Raw genomic sequence first — 20,479 nt, 5'->3', positions numbered from 1 at the left:
GTTAGATTTGGATAAGACACCAAGCCAGGTCATGGCTTAGCTCATTGGGTGTTGAGTGCACTCACACAACTAAAGTCATCTAGCTTGGACCTCAAATGCCCCATTTGTCCAAGACTTGAGTTTGCTGTGGACATAAAGTACTATAATGAACTCCCCATCAGAATCCAGTAACGTGAAGCCTGCACCCCAAATTTGGGCAACATTTCCATACAATTTCATCACCACTACTGTAGTTGAGGGAACTTTTAGATGTGGGAAAGAAGGCTTTTGCACTTTGCATTGCACCCAACTAAATTATACTCAGGTAAGACTCATTGAAATTAAGTCTGTCATGTCCACTAATGGGACTGCTCTGAGTAGGACTGACCTTGGATACAACCCTGTAAGCATGATGACAGTGGCAAATGCCAATTGTGTGAAGCAGCCCCTAAGACTTTCGTTTTCTTCTTTTATTCCTTAGATAAATGAACAGCTAAAACTCAAGGTTGTTAATCAAAGTTCAATGACAATTACTTTCACCGACCAAAATGAAAGCATCACCTTGTCTTTGGTAAGAGATGGATGCACACATAGATCCAAAACTGATAGGCAGGTAAGAAGTCACAGCATGGAAATAACATTATGGAAGTAACAATAGGATATCCAGTAACTGCGTGTCCATTGACTTTTTCATAACCCTGAGGGAAATTTCTAGAAGTAACATTTGAAAACTTGTCCTAGGTCTAATTTTCCCCAGTACATCAATCCTTCTTCTGTTATCTCTCTTTTTGGGATACAAAAGTCTTACTGCCATACTCTGTAGATTGTGATAGAATCTATCTATCTATCTATCTATCTATCTATCTATCTATCTATCTAATCGTTTCTCAACGTAAGTTCCCAAGCAGGGCCGGCTCTAAGCCAAGGCTGGGGGGGGGGCGCCACGCTAATGTGCCCGCGGCAGCCGTGCTGTGCGCTGCGCCCGCCAGACAGCCGTGCTGGGAAACGGGGCGGGCACCGGAGGGATCTTCGCACCACGGCGCCAGGGCGCCAGATATGCTTAAGACGGCCCTGTTCCCAAGGCAGCTAACATACAAATCACATATACATAATAAATTCTCATAAAGCATTAAAATGGAACAATCATTTAAGATAGCATACAACAAACTGTATAGGTGCCACTACAACCCACAGGATGAAAGAGAATCATTTTAGTGTCCAGTTTAGTCAATCAGTTTCCATTCCGGATAAGAAACAGCAGCGTTATCACATTTGCGGTGATATTTTTGTGTGACGCTATCGCACATTGTACTGCTAGCAATGTCTCATCACAAGGGATGCCTCATGCTTGTCTCACAGATCTCGGCAGTAACCCCCTCTATCATTTTGGTTGCCCCTTTTTGAGCCCTTTTTAGCTCTACATCAACCTTTCTGAGGTGAGGTGACCAGACTGTGCATACTCTTCCACCAATGTGATTCCTAAGAGCACATTTGGCTTCGTGCGTTGTTTGGTCCTAAGTTTTCCAGCACGTTACCTTAAGCCTCACACATTAGAGTGCTGTGCCCTTTAGCTAACACATCCCTGTAGCCAGATTTTATGCTTATCAGCAAAAGCTAACTTCTATGAAGGCGAGTAAGCAAACCATGCTTTCCTCTTTCTTAATAATAACAATAAAAAGAAGGTATGCCACATTTGACTCTTTTCAAATTGCTTCCCTGGAGTCCCATTGACCTTTGAAGAGTAGCCCTCAGGAACGGCACTGAAACCTGCATTAAAGGCAACCTTCTTTCTCTAAGAGCCTATTTCCTGGTCTTTCTTCTAAATATTTATTTTGTGAATGCACTTTTGTGGAAAGACAGCCTTTGCATTAAAATGCTTTATTACCCCACAGGCTGCCTTCATAGGCTGGCTGAATGACATATTTCTCAGCTACTTGGTGTTAATTGGGCCATTCTTTAGATTAAGAATTCATTGTTGTCCCAGCTGGCATTCCCCCCTACTGCTTCCACTTCTTAAATACTGTGTGTGCGTGTGTGTGTGTGCGTGCGTGCGTGTGCGCGCAACATATAGATATAGATATGTATGTATATTTTATATTCCCTTTTCTTGTTGAGAGCAAAACTGTTGATGTATGTGTTAGGAAAACAAAAAATATTTTCAAATCCATATTTGTAAAATTTGTTAGAGTTTGTAACTGCCTTGTGCATTCCATAGCTGCCAAGTTTTCCCTTTTCTCGCGAGGAAGCCTATTCAGCATAAGGGAAAATCCCTTAAAAAAAGGGATAACTTGGCAGCTATGGTGCATTCAGAGGAAGGTTAAGTGCTGAACTGTACATGCTGGTATTGTGGATTTTAGCAGAGGATGTTCCCTTATTTCCAAGTAGCTCAAAATGCAGCAAGGGCCACTTCTCCCATGGATAAATTTCCATCTGCTCAAATATAATAATAATCATTCCTTTTCTCTTTACTTACCACAGTCGACTGGGAAAAGCATAGAAAGTGCTGACCAGGAAGGACAATGGGTCAGAGCCTTAACAGAGATTAAAAAGAGGTTTGAGAAGATAGTGAGACAATTTATAAATGGTATTTTGATCATCTCAGGTACAGTAATTCTTATTGGTCATGTGGTATTCGTATTGCATGTCATTTAATTTGCATCCTGAGGTCTCTCTATCTCTCTTACAGACCTAAACCCACCCACACCCACCATGATGATACAAATTAAAACTCAAATGGATAATTGTACAAGCTTGACACACCCACCCACACTCACACTGTGTCTCCCATTGCTCTCTCTTAATCAAAAAGATAGCTCAAGCTAGCAACTACATTATTCTTCTGACTAGTACAAATACTGTAACGTGCTTTGCACTGTTTGGAGATGGGGTCTTCAAAGAAATAGCTCTGAGCATGCTCAGAAGGCAAGGAGGGCTGCTCTTCAATCAGCCCTCTGTTGCCCTATACAGGTGCTGGAATTGCCCTCATAACAAGAGGGAGGGGTAACCTTCACAACTGGGACTGAAAAGCTGGCAGTCTTGATACTCAAATTTCATGTACTTTCTCTGCCCAGAAATAGATGGGAGGCACCTCTCTGCCATAGCTATGCTTTTGGATTAGTGTTGGCTGAGTGGGGCAGAGATCTGATTGGACAGAGAACAGTGGATTGACAGAAATGTTTGCAGAGCTCCTTTGAGTTCAAATAAAAGCATAAAATGTATGTGGGACAGGGAAGAGTGTGGTTTTGAGATATTGAGGGTATTATTATTATTATTATTATTATTATTATTATTATTATTATTAAAGTGCGACATTCTCATTGGGAGAGCTGTGCCCCAGTAGCTCTAATGGGTCTGCCTTCTCTGTGTCAAAAATAACTGACAATTCTCTTCTGGTTCCTATGGCAGGGATATGTTGTGTAGACTATCCAATTGACTTTGCCCCTTCAAAGAAAGTGAAGTTTTTGACAAAGGACACAGTACTTCAGTCCTGGGATCGTGTTCATACCAGACCTTTGACCGCTAAACGGAAATCAATTATCAAGCCACATCCTACACGGAATCTTGCCTTTGATACGCCTTTCAGGGCGAAATATAGGCCTCCTTCAAGGTCAGTGGGGTTATCTTTTGTGGGGACAGTGTCTTAGTTTCTATATAAAAGCAGGACTAATCATGTGGGTTAGCCGGCTGCAGAAAGGATCCTTGTAAGCCCGGCATTTTGGTCATAAGTAATCAGGATAGAGGGGCAAGGTGTGGTGTGGGTGCAGCACTAGAGCCATTCTGATGCTCCCTCCACTGCACCCTTACCGTGCCAATCTGCCTCTCAGCTGGCAGCACAGACCTCTACGTGGGGAAACTGGATGGACAACACTGCCCTGCAGGCTGCTTCTGATTTTTAGGCCATGGCACATTGCATCGGATGCATGAAGTGGATACAGAAGGTGCAGGATGCAGAGATGCTTGGTCTCAGGTGCACTAAAGCAGGCCCAAATTGGCAAGCATCCTGCAGTAGAAAAAAAAAGCTGCCATAATGGGTGCATTTGCATGAACATGGATGCTAAATCAGTCTTTGCCAACCTGGTGCCCTCCCAGTACTGGATTAACATATAAGCTAAATTTAAAGAAAATTTAAAGGGAAAAAAACGATGTACATTACCAAAATCTATATATATAAAAATGTAGAAGGTGCATGTTTGTTATTCCACACATTTCTCCACAACCGCTTGCCCAATTGCCCTCAAATTTGGCTACAACATCAGAGTCACATGTGGGAGTGTAACCATCCACTTACATTGGCCAGATGATACACCTAGCATAGGTAAAAACCTGGATTTATGTAAAAAAAAATTGCGCCCTCCAGTGGACATCCAACGAACAAAGGGCAAACATACTCCCACAATCCCTCACGCCCCAGAGACCACGGCTCCAACAGGGTTTACATACTAGCTCTACTTTACAGCCTACAGACTAGGCCTCTGCTCTGCTTTACAGACTAGGCCTCGGCTCCACTTTACATCCTACAGAGTAGGCCTCGGCTCCACTTTACAGACTATCCCAAGTGGAACTGGGGATGGGGGAGGAGGGGCCCAAATAGGTCATGGGCTGACCCAGGGTGGGGGGAGTCACAGGGATGACCCAGGTGGGGGAGGGGGGGAGGGGATACCTCATGGGTCGCTACAGGATGGGAGTAATCACAGGGATGAGACACAACGGGTGGTGGTGGAAAAAACACATAGCCCAGGGGGGGGAGGACACATCCTCCCCCTTTCCTGGGAAACAAGGACCCTGAGTCAGACACAGCAACGCGTGCCCGGGCCAGCTAGTATAAGATTAAAAAACAAATAAAATAAAACCTACATACAGCAACAGTGTTTTGTGTTGTGTGGGCTCCTACTTGTTATGTGGCTTTAGATACCTATTAGGTCCATAAATTACCATATAGCAAAATAAAAAAAAATTCCTTCAGTAGCACCTTAAAGACCAACTAAGTTTTTATTTTGGTATGAGCTTTCGTGTGCATGCACACTTCGTCAGATACACTGAAACAGAATCAACCAGACCCTTATTTATATTCAGAGGGTGGGGGTGTGGGGGTGGGGGGTGGGAATGGGTGATGGGCTGATAGGAGTGGTGAACCGGTTGATGGCTGTTAACGACTGCTGATGACTGCAATTGGTCCTGCGGGGGGGGGGGGGGAGCAAGGCACAAAAGAAAGCTGGATCATGCATAATGAGGCACAAAAGAAAGCTAGATCATGCATAATGAGATAAGAATCCGATATCTCTGTTCATCCCAGGTGGCTCCGTGGTTTATGCTTGGTAATGAGTCCCAATTCAGCAATTTCTCTTTCTTGTCTGTTTCTGAAATTTTTCTGTAATAAAACAGCTGCTTTGAGATCTTGTATAGAATGTCCTGGGAGATTGAAGTGTTCTCCTACTGGTTTCTCTGTCTTGTGGTTCCTGATGTCAGATTTATGTCCATTTATCCTTTGGCGTAGGGGTTGGCCTGTTTGTCCAATATAGAGAGCTGAAGGGCACTGTTGGCATTTGATGGCATACACAATGTTAGAAGATGAGCAATTAAATAGTCCTGAGATGGTATGTTGGATGTTGTTGGGGCCAGTAATGGTGTTGTTCGGGTGTATGTGGCAGCAAAGTTGGCATCTGGGTTTATTGCAGGCTCTGGTACCAGTGTCCATGTTAAGTCTGGTGGTTGTATTATTGTGGGTGAGGAGTTGTTTAAGATTGGGTGGCTGTCTGTAGGCAATGAAAGGTCTTCCTCCCAGAGCTTGAGAAAGGGAACTGTCATTGTCCAGGAGAGGCTGTAGATCTCTGATGATGCATTGTACTGTTTTAACTTGGGAGCTGTATGTGATGACTAGTGGTGTTCTGTTATTTTCTTTTTTGGGTCTGTCTTGCAGCAGGTTCTCTCTATGTATCAGTCTGGCTCTGTTGATCTGTTGTTTAACTTCATCAGGTGAATATTTTAGTTCAAAAAATGTTTGCTGTAGATCTCTTAGGTGAGATTCTCTGTCTGTAGAGTTGGAACAGATGTGGTTGTAACGTAGGGTCTGGCTGTATACGATGGATTGTTTTGGTATGTTTGGGATGGTAGCTAGAAGCATGTAGATATGTTTGTCGGTCAGTTGGTTTTCTGTATAAGGTGGTGTCTATACGTCCATCCTGTATTTTTATAGTAGTGTCCCAAAAATGTATTTCTTGCATAGATTGGTTCATTGTTAGGTTGATGGTGGGGTGAAAGTCATTGAATGTCTGGTGGAAGGTTTCCAGGGTCTGTTGTCCATGTGTCCAGATAATAAAAATATCATCAATGTATCGTAGGTACAAGAGAGGTTTGAGTGGGTAGGAGTTTAGGAAACGTTCTAAATCTGCCATGAAGATGTTGGCATACTGTGGGGCCATGCGGGTGGCCATGGCTGTGCCGCTGATCTGGAGGAACAGGTCATCACCAAATTTGAAGTGGTTGTGGGTAAGGACAAAGTGGCAGAGTTTGGTAGCAAAGTCCGCTGTGGTTTTGTCTGAAATGGTGTTCCTTATGGCTTGTAAACCATCATTGTGTGGGATGTTGGTGTATAGAGATTCCACATCCATAGTGGCTAGTATAGTATTGTTATGAAGATTGTTCAAAGATTGTATTTTCCTCAGAAAATCTGTGGTGTCACGTACGTAGCTGGGAGCACTGATAGCATATGGTTTCAGAACAGAGTCCATATAGCCAGAAACACCATATAGCATATATTCAACACAAAAAACAGCGACAATTTGCTGTTGACAAAGGACAGCTGGACATATAAAGGGTCCCATTACCTTCAGTAGCTTAGGGCCTCATCAAACCTAAATCCGGCCCTGTGCCCGCCTGATGGTTTTGGACTCCCACTCCTACCTGGCTGGGGTTGAACGGAGCCTGTGGCATTGTGACAACCTCCCTCGATAAAGATGGGAGTGCAGTAACGTGACCAGATTTGGGAGCTTTGAAATTTAAACGCTCCCCGTCATCAGGAAAATTTAAGAGGTCTGGTGTTATCTGTATGTGGTAGTGTTTCCTAATATCCAGCAACAAGGATTTTTAATAATGTGAAGAGAAAACCTGTGGCCAGTTATCCCTCAACCAGAGGATCAAAGTAACGATGAGGCACTTTGTAAACAGAACTGGAATTTCATTTAAACACTCTCGATGAGGGTTATAGTATAATGGTTACTTTGATAAGGCACAACCCTTCGTTCCAGTCAAAAGCTCTTTACAGAGATAGCTAAGAACTTTACGTAAAACTCTCACTTTAACTTGTTTCTGAATAAATTGATTCCTCCTAGGATGGCTATTTTGTTCTACTAGGCCAATAAAACACACCCAGGTCCTTTTGGGAAATTTTTTACCTTCCCCTCAGGATTGCCCTGCCTAGCTAACCCCTTTCCAGGCTCTAATTTAATTCCAGTCTGATTCCCATCTGACAGTTTATTATCATTGTTGCATAGCTGTTAAGTTCTCCCCCCTTTTTTTAAGGGAAATTCCCTTATGCTGAATAGGCTTCCTCGTGAGAAAAGGGAATACTTGACAGCTATGCATTGTTGTTCTCACTACTACAATTTATTCCTGCCCATCACCTTAAGGTCCCAGAGCAGTTTACAACAATAAAAATACAACATTAATACTAAAACACAATATCACATACTTTTAATATCTACTAAAATCATTTATCTCTATCTCAGCCCTAACTCAGCCCTTCCCATGCTCTAAACTAATCCTGGCCTGATTCCTATTTTATAGTCCATCCCAATCTGACAGTTTAACTGTCAGGTTCAAATTTTGAACTCTCCACTCCCTCTTCATTGATTGGCTTCTGAAGTCTTCAGGAGGCTGACCAAAGCTCTGTCCATCACAGAGCCTTAGTGCAAAACATCAGAAGGTCACTAAATTGACAAGTGCTGTGCTAAATGTTCCCTGGAGCACTAAAACAGCGAAAGACGTAAACAGGAGGGAAACTATAGGGAGAATTACCCCTCATACAGACTTCTGCTTGTGCTTTCTCAGCATGGGTTCATCTTGTTGTGTCATGCCATTTTCCCCAGCAAAACCTTCTCTTTACTGCTGACAAACATCAAGCTGCAGAAAACTCAGTCCCTGTTTTACCAACTCTGGACAAATCTGTCCATTTTGGTTTCTCTCAGTTTCTCCTTTTTCCAGTCTTTAGTTCACCACACCTGTACCCCAGCTTGTGATTTATTTATTTATTATTTTTTAAAAGCCCTCACAAAATGCACCAGCATTTTAGTGTGCATTTATCCTAATGGGCTTGCATGCTGTTTTCCCTGATATAATGTAGTTTTGCGTGTTCACAATTTTGTTCATGCTTTCCCCTAATAAACATTGGGGGGGGGTGGAGAACTACACTGCAAATTTCAGAAAACTGCAGATTCCAAAAGATTGCTGCCTTTTGGTTCACATATTGTTTTGGGAAGTTCAAAACCAAACGCAGCTTCTCCCTTGCCCCTTCTTAGCCAGCCCAAAAATTGAAGAGGCATTCACTGGTAGAAGGGCTATGGAAAGAGATATTGTTGGCAAGGCACTTTGGAAGATGACTGACTTGATTGGAGCTGTGGCCCACCACTCATTCCTTCATCACCTTAACTAGTTGCTGACCAGGTCTTCAACTATGTTGCCTGCTTTCTATCATGTTTGGCATTTTGCCCTTGATGGGCAATGATAACAGGACTGTACTTGAGAAGGACATGTCTCTATGGTAAAGCATCTGCCTTGTGTGCAAAGGGCTGCAAGTTCAGTTCTCAGCATCTGCAGGTAGGGTTGGGAGAAAGCCCTCTATGAAATCCCAGAGAGCTGCTGCCAGTCAGTGTAAACACCACTGAGCTCGGTGGACCATTGGCCTGACTCAGTACAAGACAGTATCCCGAGGACCACCTGTTTCCATATTGTCACAGGTGATGCGTTGCGACTACTCTAGAGTTGGTACACATATGTACCAACTTCTTTGTCCTTTCAGTGCCAGGCAGGAATATCTTTTTATTTCCCCACGTTTTGAAGATGCAGTTTAAATGCTGCTGGCTGTTTTTTGCTACTTCTTTTAATTCTGTGTCTTTTAGATTATTATTATTATTATTATTATTATTATTATTATTATTATTATTAATGTTTTAATGGTTTTGTGCTTTTAGTATGCCACCCTCATGAATACGATTGAAGGGCAGTATGAAAATGCTTAAAATAACCAACCAACCTCTGACTAGCATTCAAGTCGCAACTTTACTTTGCTTTCTCTGCCCCCCACTCCCACAACTACCTCTTTCTCTCACAACCGCATTGTATGCTTGTCACAGGGGCAAAGCAGAGGTGCCTGCACCTAAGGAGGCAGTTCGTCCACCAGAACCTTGGGCAATTTCTCTTGCTGACTGTCCGGTCGTGCTACACAAAATTATGTCCAAAGACAGAGATGATTTATGCTGCAGGTGTGTGGTGAAGATCCCGTTGATTACAGACTTGGAATTTGAAAAGTTTATTACTGCCCCAAGAGACCCTGATCAGGTCATTGTGATCTGTGTGCTGTCGCCTCAAAATCATTCTTACTCCCCTTACTTTGAGTGGTCCGTTGAAAATCTGTACATACAAATGCAACATGGCCGTCCCTCACCTTGTATTCAGGTAAGCTAGCCACTAAACGTGTGCGCGCGTCACACACACAAGAGTTGTGTTGGTTGTGCATCTGTGTTTGTATTTTGTGAGCATAGGATTTGATATCTGACACAGAAGTCTTCTTCCTGTTCATTTTAATTAAGTTTAAAAGCATGTTTCTGGAGCGTATGGAAGCTGAGAATAAGATAAACTCTGAAACGTGAGGGTGGAAGCCAAAAGGAGACGTTCCAATGGTTGGGTGACTCCTTCTGTTCTCTGCACCCGGAGCTCTTTGTCACTCCTCTCAAAATAGATAAAGCTGCAATGCTATGCCCACTTTCTAAGCCCCAATAGGCACAATGGAACTGCAAAACATCCATAGAATTACACTGTAGATTAAAGTCATACAAATAAACAGCTTCTGCTTATTTCCATATTTGATTCACAACACCAAATCAGTCTTTCCTTGGCACAAGAATAGGACTACTTTGGTAAATAAACGGATTTTGGTGAAGCATATACACACCTTAGATATGAGGCCCTATTTACTTGGCTTCTTTTCACTAAAGGTATTAGACAGGCTCCCTGTCATTTAGGCAGCCCATGTGCATACAGACACATATTGCCTGATGAGAACATGCCTTGCTAGACCGCCAAGGCCCATCTGGTCTACTATTCTGCTTCCCACAGCAGCCATCTTGCGACCCACAGGCAGGGCAAGAAGGCAAAAAACAGATCCCCCGCCATTTGTCCTCAGAATTTGGTATTTGGTGGCATATATTTCCTCTGAACATAGAATAGCAACGTAGCAATGTGACTGTTATGTATTTGTCCTCTGTGAATTTCTCTTATCCCTCAAGAAAAATGGGCACAGAGGTGAGAGGCCTTTATATTTTGTTACAGGCACAGGAACTCCAGCCACAACATTTTCCCTCCCCACAATGATCCCTCCAGGCTGTGATATCATTTTTCAACACATTTATTTTCAGGGCCTGTGCCAGTATCTGTCACCCATGGGCAGTTGCCAGGACCACAGCATCTCAGCAGGGCTCATTGCTGATGTCTGCCCTGAACTCGCCTTAAAATGTTTGTTTGACCAGTACACAATGGTTGGATCTTGCTGCCATTTTAACTCCCCACAATGTGCCACAGTAACACTACATCAGAGCATTGTGAGAAATCAAAATGGAGGCTAGATTCAGAAGCCTGGTACTCCTTGGAGCACTGTTGCTGTTGGACTTTGCCTCAGTTTAAGCCTACCAGGGCACGGCAACAGTTGAGGTGTCCGCAGTAGATATCAGTCTCAAACTGGCTTTGGTGACTTTGGAATGAAGGAAACAATGTATGGCAAATCAGTCCTTGGGGAAGAGGGTCCTGGGTCGAGTGTGCTCTACGGTGAAGCTGATAATCTCAGCCTTTCTTCTCTTAGTCTTTTAGCAGTTTATATGGCCAATAGCTGGAATAAACCTCTGCTACAGGTTCTCGCTGCTTTCAGTCAGGTTTTCAAACAGTGGGTGGGAGAAGAGAACGAAAAACACCCTGCTCATATGGGTGGAAAACAGAGAGGTCTCCTAGAGCCCTCACTGTCTCCACTTCATCTGCCTGCCTGCTGGAGTTGGCAATATTTAGTTCCTGTGCTAGACTGTTTCTGTCCCCTAGCTTCAGAAACGTTACACATATTTGATTGGTTAGAACAGAAACCCCAAGGACCTTTCCAATACACTGACAGTATCACTTGTTCCATTCCCAGTGCAAGCATGATCCCTTCCGCTTCCTGAGATACGATCTTGAAAGCCCTCTAAACAAAAATCCTCCTCTGCTGGTGCAGAAGCATGCTGTTGTTCCTGGAATGGTGGTAGTAAGTATCTGGTCTTTTTCTTCTTGCAAAAATTCACACACACACACACACACACACACACACACACACACACACACAAACTTCTAATGAATGAGACCCCACAATCTTTTGAGGAGTTCTCTAATCCTTTTGCTATTACAGTGGTGCCTCGCTTAACAAATGCCCTGCTTAATGAAATTTCCGCTTAACGAAAGGATTTTTCGAGCGGAGCTTGCCTCGCTAGACGAATGCATTTTACGAAAAATTCGTCTAGTGAATCGAGGTTTCCCATAGGAATGCATTGAAATTCAATTAATGCGTTCCTATGGGCAAAAAAAGGTCGAAAAAAATTCAGTGCATTCCTATGGGATTCACTAGACGAATTTTTCGCTATAAGAAAAGACCCGTGGAACGAATTAATTTCGTCTAGCGAGGCACCACTGTATAAATTTGTTAGTCTTTAAGGTGCCACTAGACCAGGGCGGATTTTTGGTAATATGGTGCCCTGAACAAGGACAAAATTAGGTGGGCCCCCAAATATTTCTTTTCACAATAATTCCTTTTGGTACAGTTGATCTTTTCAGTAGGTACCCATATAAATATAGCTGCTTCTTCTTCTTCTTCTTCTTCTTCTTCTTCTTCTTCTTCTTCTTCTTCTTCTTCTTCTTCTTCTTCTTCTTCTTCTTCTTCTTCTGTGGCTCCTTAGCTTAGCGCCCTGTGCAGGGGAACTGCCCTATTTCCAGTGCTGACGAGACAAAACTCCATAGTATGTTTAGGGTTGCAATCCTAGTTACATAACGATTATGCACTGTATCCACAATCGCTATACAAGTAAATACACTGTAAAATACCTGTCTCCTCTCTTTGGTTTCTTTTCTAACAGAAGATTTAAAAGCACTCTTTCCACTTGTTATATTTAGACAGATATTAAAGCAGATCATGACGCTGAGTTCACAGGTCAGATGATGAGATTAAATCAATCTCATCATCTGACCTGCGAACTCAGCGTCATGATCTGCTTTAATATCTGTCTATATATAACAAGTGAGCAATAGAGCTTGGACTTCAGTTGACTCCTCCAAACCTCACGTTTTGTGCAGAAAATGTGCCGCTGTGTTGAATGACTCAGGCCCCCACTCTAGTTATTCCTGCAGTATATTGCCCTCTTCGTGGGAGCCTTAAGCACATAAGGAGAGATGCTTTTTATTTAGACCCATTGACAGAGGCGCCAAATCAGATAATGAAAGCCTTTCTGTGCTCTATTAAATGCTTGTAAACCTCTGACCATGGAAGTCTTAACACACTGGGTAGTCAAGTTCAGAGTTTCAAAGGGTTTGGAGGATATTATTCATTCCCTTCAGCACAGAAGAATCTATTGGCTGACTTCACCCTTGCTCTGTCCCAGTGCAGTTAATCATATTATATACCACTTTGAAGTACAGTACAGGCAACATTGATTCTAATAGCAGGAGAGAATATTTTAACTGCATAAAAATGGGGGTGGAAGTGAATCAGAGGTGGGGTACGGGTCACTGGTAAGAACTTCGATTCATCTCAGCAGAAGGCTGGCACCCAAGATTATCCACATGGGAAGAAATAATTAAAAGAAATGGTGGGAAGGAAGGTAACTTTCTCCCGTCTCCCACAATATTATTGTGATCATAATTAGTACTGACATAATTAATCTACTCTTTTCAACTTTTTGATAGATGTATATTGTCCTTTACACCCCAAATTTAATTTAGTTAGCTCTGAGTTCACCAGAAGTTTAAGAAGTTTAAGTTTAAGAGCTAGATCCTTTGCGTTTCTGCTTGGGAGTAAATGCTATTACTTCCAAGCAAATATGTTTAGAATTGCAACCATAATATTGCACGTGACATGTGCAAATAATCTGCATAATAACTGGCTGGATATGGATGGGTGCCAGGCAGCAGCATCTGGTGAGCATTCCCTTGGATTATTTTATTTATTTACTGCATTAATATAGCTGTCTCGTGATGACTTCGCAAAGTGGGCTGCAAAGCGAAAAATTAAATAAAACGCAACACTAAGCTACTGTATAAAGCAATGAAATGATAACAAATTAATTTTAAAAACCGAATTGAAATACAATTAAAAACCCAATCGGTAGCATCCACTAACCTTGGGAATAATGCTATGTGCTCCGTGTGGCTCTATCCTTGGGCCTGGTCCAGAAGCTCCAGTTAAGTGCAGCAAGACTGCTGGCGGGGGCAGATGACCAACAGCATGTGGCATCTCTGCTAAAATACCCTCACTGGCTGCCTATATGCTACTAGACCAGGTTCAACTTTCTTGTATTCATAAGCAAAGTCCTGAACAAGTTGGGCCCAGGGTACCTTAAGGACCACCTGAGCCTTTAGAATCTAGCTCAATCACTGAGATCATCCAGAGGAGCACTGATAGCTGCCCCCCCCCCCCCTGCAGACCTGGCCCACCCATGAGGCAGGGTGAGGTGACCGCCTCAGGCGGCAGGATCCACAGCGACAGCAGATCCTGATGTAGATATTCACTCGCTCCTTGTTCCTGATGCAGATCTTCACTCAACCCTTCTTCCCTGGTGGGGAAGGGAGTCTCATTTTGTGGTTCACCTCAGCTGCCAAAAGGTCTTCGGCCGAAGAAGCTTCAACTAGAAGTCTGGCATTTAGTCTCACCAGTTCATTGCTGAGGAATACTCTTCTAGCTAGGCTTGCCATATTCCCAAAGGAGAAAATCTGGACAAAGCTGTTGACCCTTTTTTTCTCTTGGGGGGTGGGGAGTTGTTGAGCTTATCTTGAGAGGGATTTTTATAGCATTTTCGCCCTAGTTGCCATATGTCTGGGTTTCCCCAGATATATGCTGATTCATCGATAACCCACCCGGATGCCATTTTGACACGCCTATTCCTGGACATACCTGGGAAAACCCAGACATATGGCAGCCCTACTTCCAGCAGAAATTCAGCACACATCCTCGCAGCTAATTTTCAGACATCTCTTGAAGACCTTTTTATACTGACAGGCCTGTTCAGTTGTTCAAACTATTCCAAGACAAACCAGCTATTTTTATGATTGTTTTGTATCTTTTTTATGTTACATTTTATTGTACTTGTATACTGCCCTGATATTTTATGTGATTGGGTGGCCTATAAATATTTGTATAAGTAAAAATAAATATATCCATGCCTTTATCCTGCAAAGGATTGTTTCTTTGTATCAAAATATTGCCTATTGAAGAGCACAAGTATAGAAGGGTTCTTGTACTCTTGCAGGCTGACTCCATATGAAAAATCAAGCATAGACTATTTATTTGGCCATCTTAGTCTGCACACAGGGGGCAAAAACCGGATTATAAAATGACTTAGAAGAACAGTAATATTTGGAGTGTTTTTATCAGCTGGAAAGATTTGTTGAACACACTAAGATTTGTTCTTCAAACCTGAAAAAAAAACTGTAAATTGCAACCCATGCCCATAGACCATCTATGCACTGTCAGCCATAATATACAGAGGTAAATTAATGAGTGCATAGAGACTATTTTTCTTCTCTAGATAGAAATGGGCAAGCCCAGCAGGTGTATTTGAGACTGCCTTGTCGATATCTTATGACTGTGACATTCACGGGGTTAATGAATCATTCTGGTGCCGACTACATATGCAGACTAAGGCCCCATCTGTAATATACATTTAATGCAGTCATGGTTTATCCCAAAGAATCCTGGGAACTGTAGTTCAATCAATCAATCAATCATTTTATTTGTATGCCGCTTCCCAAAGGTAAAACCAAGCTCAAGGCAGGCTTAAAACATATAAAAAGTTACATAATTACAAACATAACAAAATAATCATAAAAATAAAGCACACGACCAAATTAATCAAAAAGTACACAACCAAACCGAACAATTTCTGCATAAATCTAAAATAAGGATAAAATAACAATATCAATGACAGCAACAACTCCCATCTGTCCAGCTGGGTGTTTGTTTCAAAAAGGGAAAAAGTGAATACCACCTGAAACTTCATTACTTCCTACATAAAGGTGACTTTTAAAACTTAGTAATACAGTACTGTGCCTTCTATGGCACTTGAAGCAATAGCCCACTAGAGGGAACTGATGATGCTCTGAATGGGCAGAGCTGGGAAGAGAAGAGGCTGCAACTTACAGCTGCCAAAGAACTTTGGCTTCACAATGAATGCTTTGTTCCTTGCACGGAAGCAACGCTAAATCATACAGGGCGAGCATGTGGTTGCCAGCCACCCATTTCCTACAGGGACCCTTACCATTTCCGAGCCCCTCTGTCCCACCTCCCTGATCTCATATCCTTCCCTCCTCGGGCCTTCCACCCACACCCCTTGTTCTCTCTGTGGCCCCACCTACTTCTCCTGAGCAACTCTACTTTCTGCCTTCTCTCCTGGCTCATGTGCCTGTTTCTGTGGCCTGCCACCCTTTCTCTCCCACCCACGTCTCTTTCCTCTCTTACCCTTTTCACCCCTTCCTGGCCAGTCAGCCCTTTGAGACTTTCCAGTATCACATTGCCTGCAGATATGTACATTACATATTGTATTGCTGTACAATGAATAGAAATATTATTTATTTCTGTATATGAATCTATTACAAAAACAAAACAAAAATTTTAACTGGCCCTAGGTAGTAAGCATGCCCACCATAAATTTTGAAATTAATTACAACAAACCCCCCCTTACAAAAATGTGGGCTCTTTGCCTTGTGGTAACAATATTGCTGTAGTTCTTTTAGGCGATAATGCTCCCCCAAAACACACACCAAATAGTTTTAAAATACAGGACTTTTGGCAATTGAATCTTCTATATATCTATATATCCAAGAGCGAGCCACCGAACTGAGCTGCAACCACACACACCTACAGAAATGTGAAAATATGTCGCTTTTCTTGATATCTGGCACACACAAAAAGGAGCTGGTAACCTCTTGTGATTTGTGGGGAGTAGGGGTGTGGTCAGCAGGCACTGCCTGCGAGGGACACAGCAGCCGAAAAGGGTTTGCAATAAGCCTTTCTGTGGTCAGGCTGTAAGACCTGTACTGTTTCTGCTTTCCCATAGTGAATGATGTTTCATTCAACATCAGGAGTGTTAAGTGATGTGCAGGAAGAGTGTGTGTGTGTGTGTGTGTGGGAGAGAGAGAGAGAGAGAGAGAGAGAGAGAACTGTCAAAGCCCCTTCATGTCTGGATGAAAACATTTAAGCCTCCTGTGCATAACAGGAAAAGGAAACCATTTGGTCCTAGCCTTCCAACTCACTTATATATATATTATTGCAAAGCATTTTTGTTCCCCTCCTTCCTGCCTGTTTGTCAACAGATGTATGCTGGAGGGAAGCCAGTCTTTGGGAGCTGTGTTTTCAACGGATACAGCTTCAGCAAGAAAGACCTGCTGAAGCAGATCAACCGAGTTTGCCTTGACTGCAAGATGGGCCACTTCCTGCCACAGAGCTTCAAATTTAGGTAAAACAGGAAGTCCAAGGGAAGGGGAAGATGGGAATGGGGACAGGGGAGGCAGTGTCATGCAGAGGTCTGTGTTTGCAACATGAACTGGATGAACTGGTGCACTGTGACCAGAGGTGAGTTGTTATAAGAAGAATGATGTGCCCATAAACACCATTATTAGCTGTTCTTGCTGCTAAGTATATAACTAGAGCTGGGGTAGCCACTGGGATACCACCCAGATGTTATTTATGTATTTATTTCATAAAATTTATATACCACTTGATTGTAAAAATCCATCTGATGGGATGTCTTGGACTACAACTCTCATCAGTCTCAGCCAACTTGGCCAATGGTCGGGGTGATGGGAGTACCATGTTGTACCATGTTGGCAACTCATGAACGAGATGAATAATTTTTAAAAAGAAAAAAGGTTGAATGCTAAATTCTTCCTTGTTGTGTTTCAGGTTCCTAACATTAGGCTTGTTGACTGATTAAGTTGTTAGAGTTGTATCCAAAGCTAGTTCTCAGAGTTAGTGTTTGTTAGTGGGCATGAATAACTTAGGTTTCTTAATTTCAATTAGTCTACTTTCAGTACAACTTGGAAGTCAATTGGATACAACCCTTAATTTGTTGTTGCTTATTCAACTGACATGTAATCAATGTATTATGTTTACATAAATCTGCATATTACTGTACCAAATCTTTAATAGAGACTCATTTTTTAGCCTGCTGAAGTTTCCATTAAGAATGAGAGAAATGAACTTTTGAGTTAATAAACTTGCGTCACTTAGGAAAGGGCACCATCATTTTCTTTTTCACCCAAATGGCAAATTCAGTTCAGTGTATGCAAGTGTGCCACATTGGGGCAAAAAAATTCATTATTTCACAAGTGCACTAATGGAGCCTAAGCAGGTGATGGCTGACCTGGAAAGAGACCTTGGGGTCAAAATGGATAGGTCAATGAAGATGTCAACCTAATGTGTGGTGGCTGTGAAAAGGGTGAGTTCTGTGTCAGGGATCATTTGGAAATGAAATGAAAATAAAACTGTCAGTGTTATAATGCCATTATACAAATCTGTGGTGAGCCCATACTTGGAATACTGGATACAGTTCTGGTTGCCTCACCTCCAAAAGGATACTGTAAAGCTAGAAAAGGTTCAGAAAGGGGCAATGAACATGAGCAAGCCCTATGGAACAAGTAAAACAGGCGTATATGTAGAGGAATATAAGATTATTAAGTGTGGAGAAAGTGCTGCCACGGGCTGTAGTATGGGGGCCACCAACTTGGATGGCTTTAGACAAATTCAAATTTGTGTAAGATAATGCTGCCAATGGCCATGATGGCTGCATTATAACTTCACTATCGGATGCATTATGCCTTTGAATGCTAGTGCTGGGAATCATAAGGCAGTGGAGGGGGTAGTTCTGTTGCACTCAGGTTCATAGTTGTCAAGTTCTCCCTTTTTTAAAGGGAAATTCCCTTATGCTGAATTGGCTTCCTCGTGAGAAAAGGGAAAACTTGACAGCTATGCTCAGGTTCTGCTCGTGGGCTTCCTGAAGGTATCTAGTTTGCCACTGCAAAGCATCTAGTTTGCCACTTGATGGACCTTTGGAGAATAAGCAGAGAGAAAAATAAATTTGCGATTCGCCCATCCATACTCCTTACATATCTCTTAAACCTGTAGGGGTCAATGTCAATGTAACACAGTGTTTCTCAACCAGTGTGCCTCCAGATGTTTTGGGACTACAACTCCCATCATCCCTAGCTAGCAAGACCAGTGGTCAGGAATAATGGGAGTTGTAGTCCCAAAACATCTGGAGGCACACTGGTTGAGAAACACTGATGTAACAGACTGAATTGCAACACAAGTTCCATCCATTCTTTCTTATAGCCCCTTTCCCTTTCTACTCCTTCTGCCTTCTCATCCCCTTTTCATCTGTAATGTGGCTTTGGAGCCGCCTAATTTCTCTTGCACAAAAGAAACAACGCATGTTCGCAGAATGGGGCTTCCACAGCCGTCTTGAGAGTCTTTTGTTGATGTTTGAGGGGGAGCTGTCTGCCCCCATCTTGTTCCGTTTGCTTTCCATTATTCCCAGCCCATCTCTACATGACTCTGTGGTGCTGCCTATTTTCCTTCTCCTCCATCCTACTCTGTATTCCAGTTGCGTGTTCTATACTCTATGGACAGCCCAAATTGAGGAAACTGAACGAAAGACACAAATGCATCAAATGGACACATGTTCCCCAAATGTGCTTAATTCATTTTGAACTGCCTCTCCACCCCACCCCTGGAATTTATTCTGAAACTAGTGACGCAGCCTTGATTATCCATCAGCGATGTGAAGCTGTCCCTACCTGCCAGTCCTGTGCTTTGGTGCGTATTATTTTATGTCATGTGGGCGCCTTTAGCAGCAACTCTAGCGCCGAGCAAGATTTACAGTCTGTTTTTAGCAGCTTGGGAGACTGGAGGAAGAAAGTCCATTCAAAGCATGTGCTCAATGGATGGATATAGCATCAGCTCCACTACAGTCTGTTAAACCATTTGCCAGGGGTGACTAATGGCTGTTCATTCCTGTGGTATTCTCTGCAGTCACGTTCAAGAAGGCTAGAGTCTTGTTACTGGAGCGACACTGATATCTGGGAGCAGCATGACTTCATTCTGTTCCTCCCTCCACCCCATAAACTAGCTGCTGTTGGAATTTAAACTATAGCGCAGTGTCAGATTCCTAGGCCAAGGGCTGTGGACTCTGACTTTGCTAGAAACTCATTGTCTTTGTGTGTAGGAATTCTAAGGGTGAGATATTTCACATCCTAAATTTATGGCACCACTGTTGTGTTCCCTCTACTTTGAAGTACTTTGAAGCACACATACACACAGTGCCAGGCATCTCAGAGTCTTTAAAGAAAGCAGGCACAACCCAGTGTTAAGCCCCGTTGAAATAAATGGGACTCAAGTTAGGTCATGTCCACCTCATCATCACTTTCACTGGGGTTTAGTCATGATGACTAATGTTTTGATGGATTGTGGCTGTGGAATCTAGGAACTGATCCATTCTCTGCTGATAACAAGATGCCTCTGTGTGAACTGGAGGGATTAGGAAACCCTTTATGCGTCACTGGAGCTTGCTTGTGATCTTAACTAACATACACTGAAGAATGAAGTAAAGATAAGAGGGGAAGTAGGAAGCATTTTCACCCTGTTTGCAAATATCTGTTCTCTCTGCAAAATAATCTGAATATTGAAAGAAAGGAAGTGGAATTTGGTGCTTTCAGTGCAATGTTTTCCTTCATGACTTCTTCCATGAACATTCCATGAACATCTGCAGCATCAAGGTCCTGTTTGCTTGGTTAATTTTTACAGTCACTGACCAATGAATCTAATTCTATCTCTAGAAGGACAGTAATATTTAATATATTCATATAGACTATACTCATTCATATATCCACATATGATCCACATATATTCATATATCATATACACATTCTTCAATCAAGTCTTGGCTATATTTTCCAAGAGATGGTAGTTATAGACATCCCTTATTTTAAGAGATCTGATATCTGAAGACCA

General features: G+C 42.5%; 1 protein-coding gene across 1 annotated transcript in view; it reads left to right on the top strand.

Moving 5' to 3' along the window:
* Window positions 1-20,479, top strand: part of C2H3orf20 (chromosome 2 C3orf20 homolog) — a 48,755-nt gene that overhangs the window by 10,751 nt on the left and 17,525 nt on the right. The window contains exons 8-13 of the mRNA XM_035106520.2: window positions 461-592; window positions 2,458-2,581; window positions 3,385-3,586; window positions 9,327-9,648; window positions 11,369-11,476; window positions 16,786-16,928. Coding sequence (XP_034962411.1) covers window positions 461-592; window positions 2,458-2,581; window positions 3,385-3,586; window positions 9,327-9,648; window positions 11,369-11,476; window positions 16,786-16,928 — 1,031 coding nt within the window. The remainder of the gene's footprint in view (window positions 1-460; window positions 593-2,457; window positions 2,582-3,384; window positions 3,587-9,326; window positions 9,649-11,368; window positions 11,477-16,785; window positions 16,929-20,479) is intronic.

This window comes from Zootoca vivipara, chromosome 2 (genome assembly GCF_963506605.1).
Source record: "Zootoca vivipara chromosome 2, rZooViv1.1, whole genome shotgun sequence".
Taxonomy (NCBI): Eukaryota; Metazoa; Chordata; class Lepidosauria; order Squamata; family Lacertidae; genus Zootoca; species Zootoca vivipara.
The sequence above is the reverse complement of the archived record's forward strand: the minus strand, read 5'-3'. Positions and strand labels throughout refer to the sequence as shown.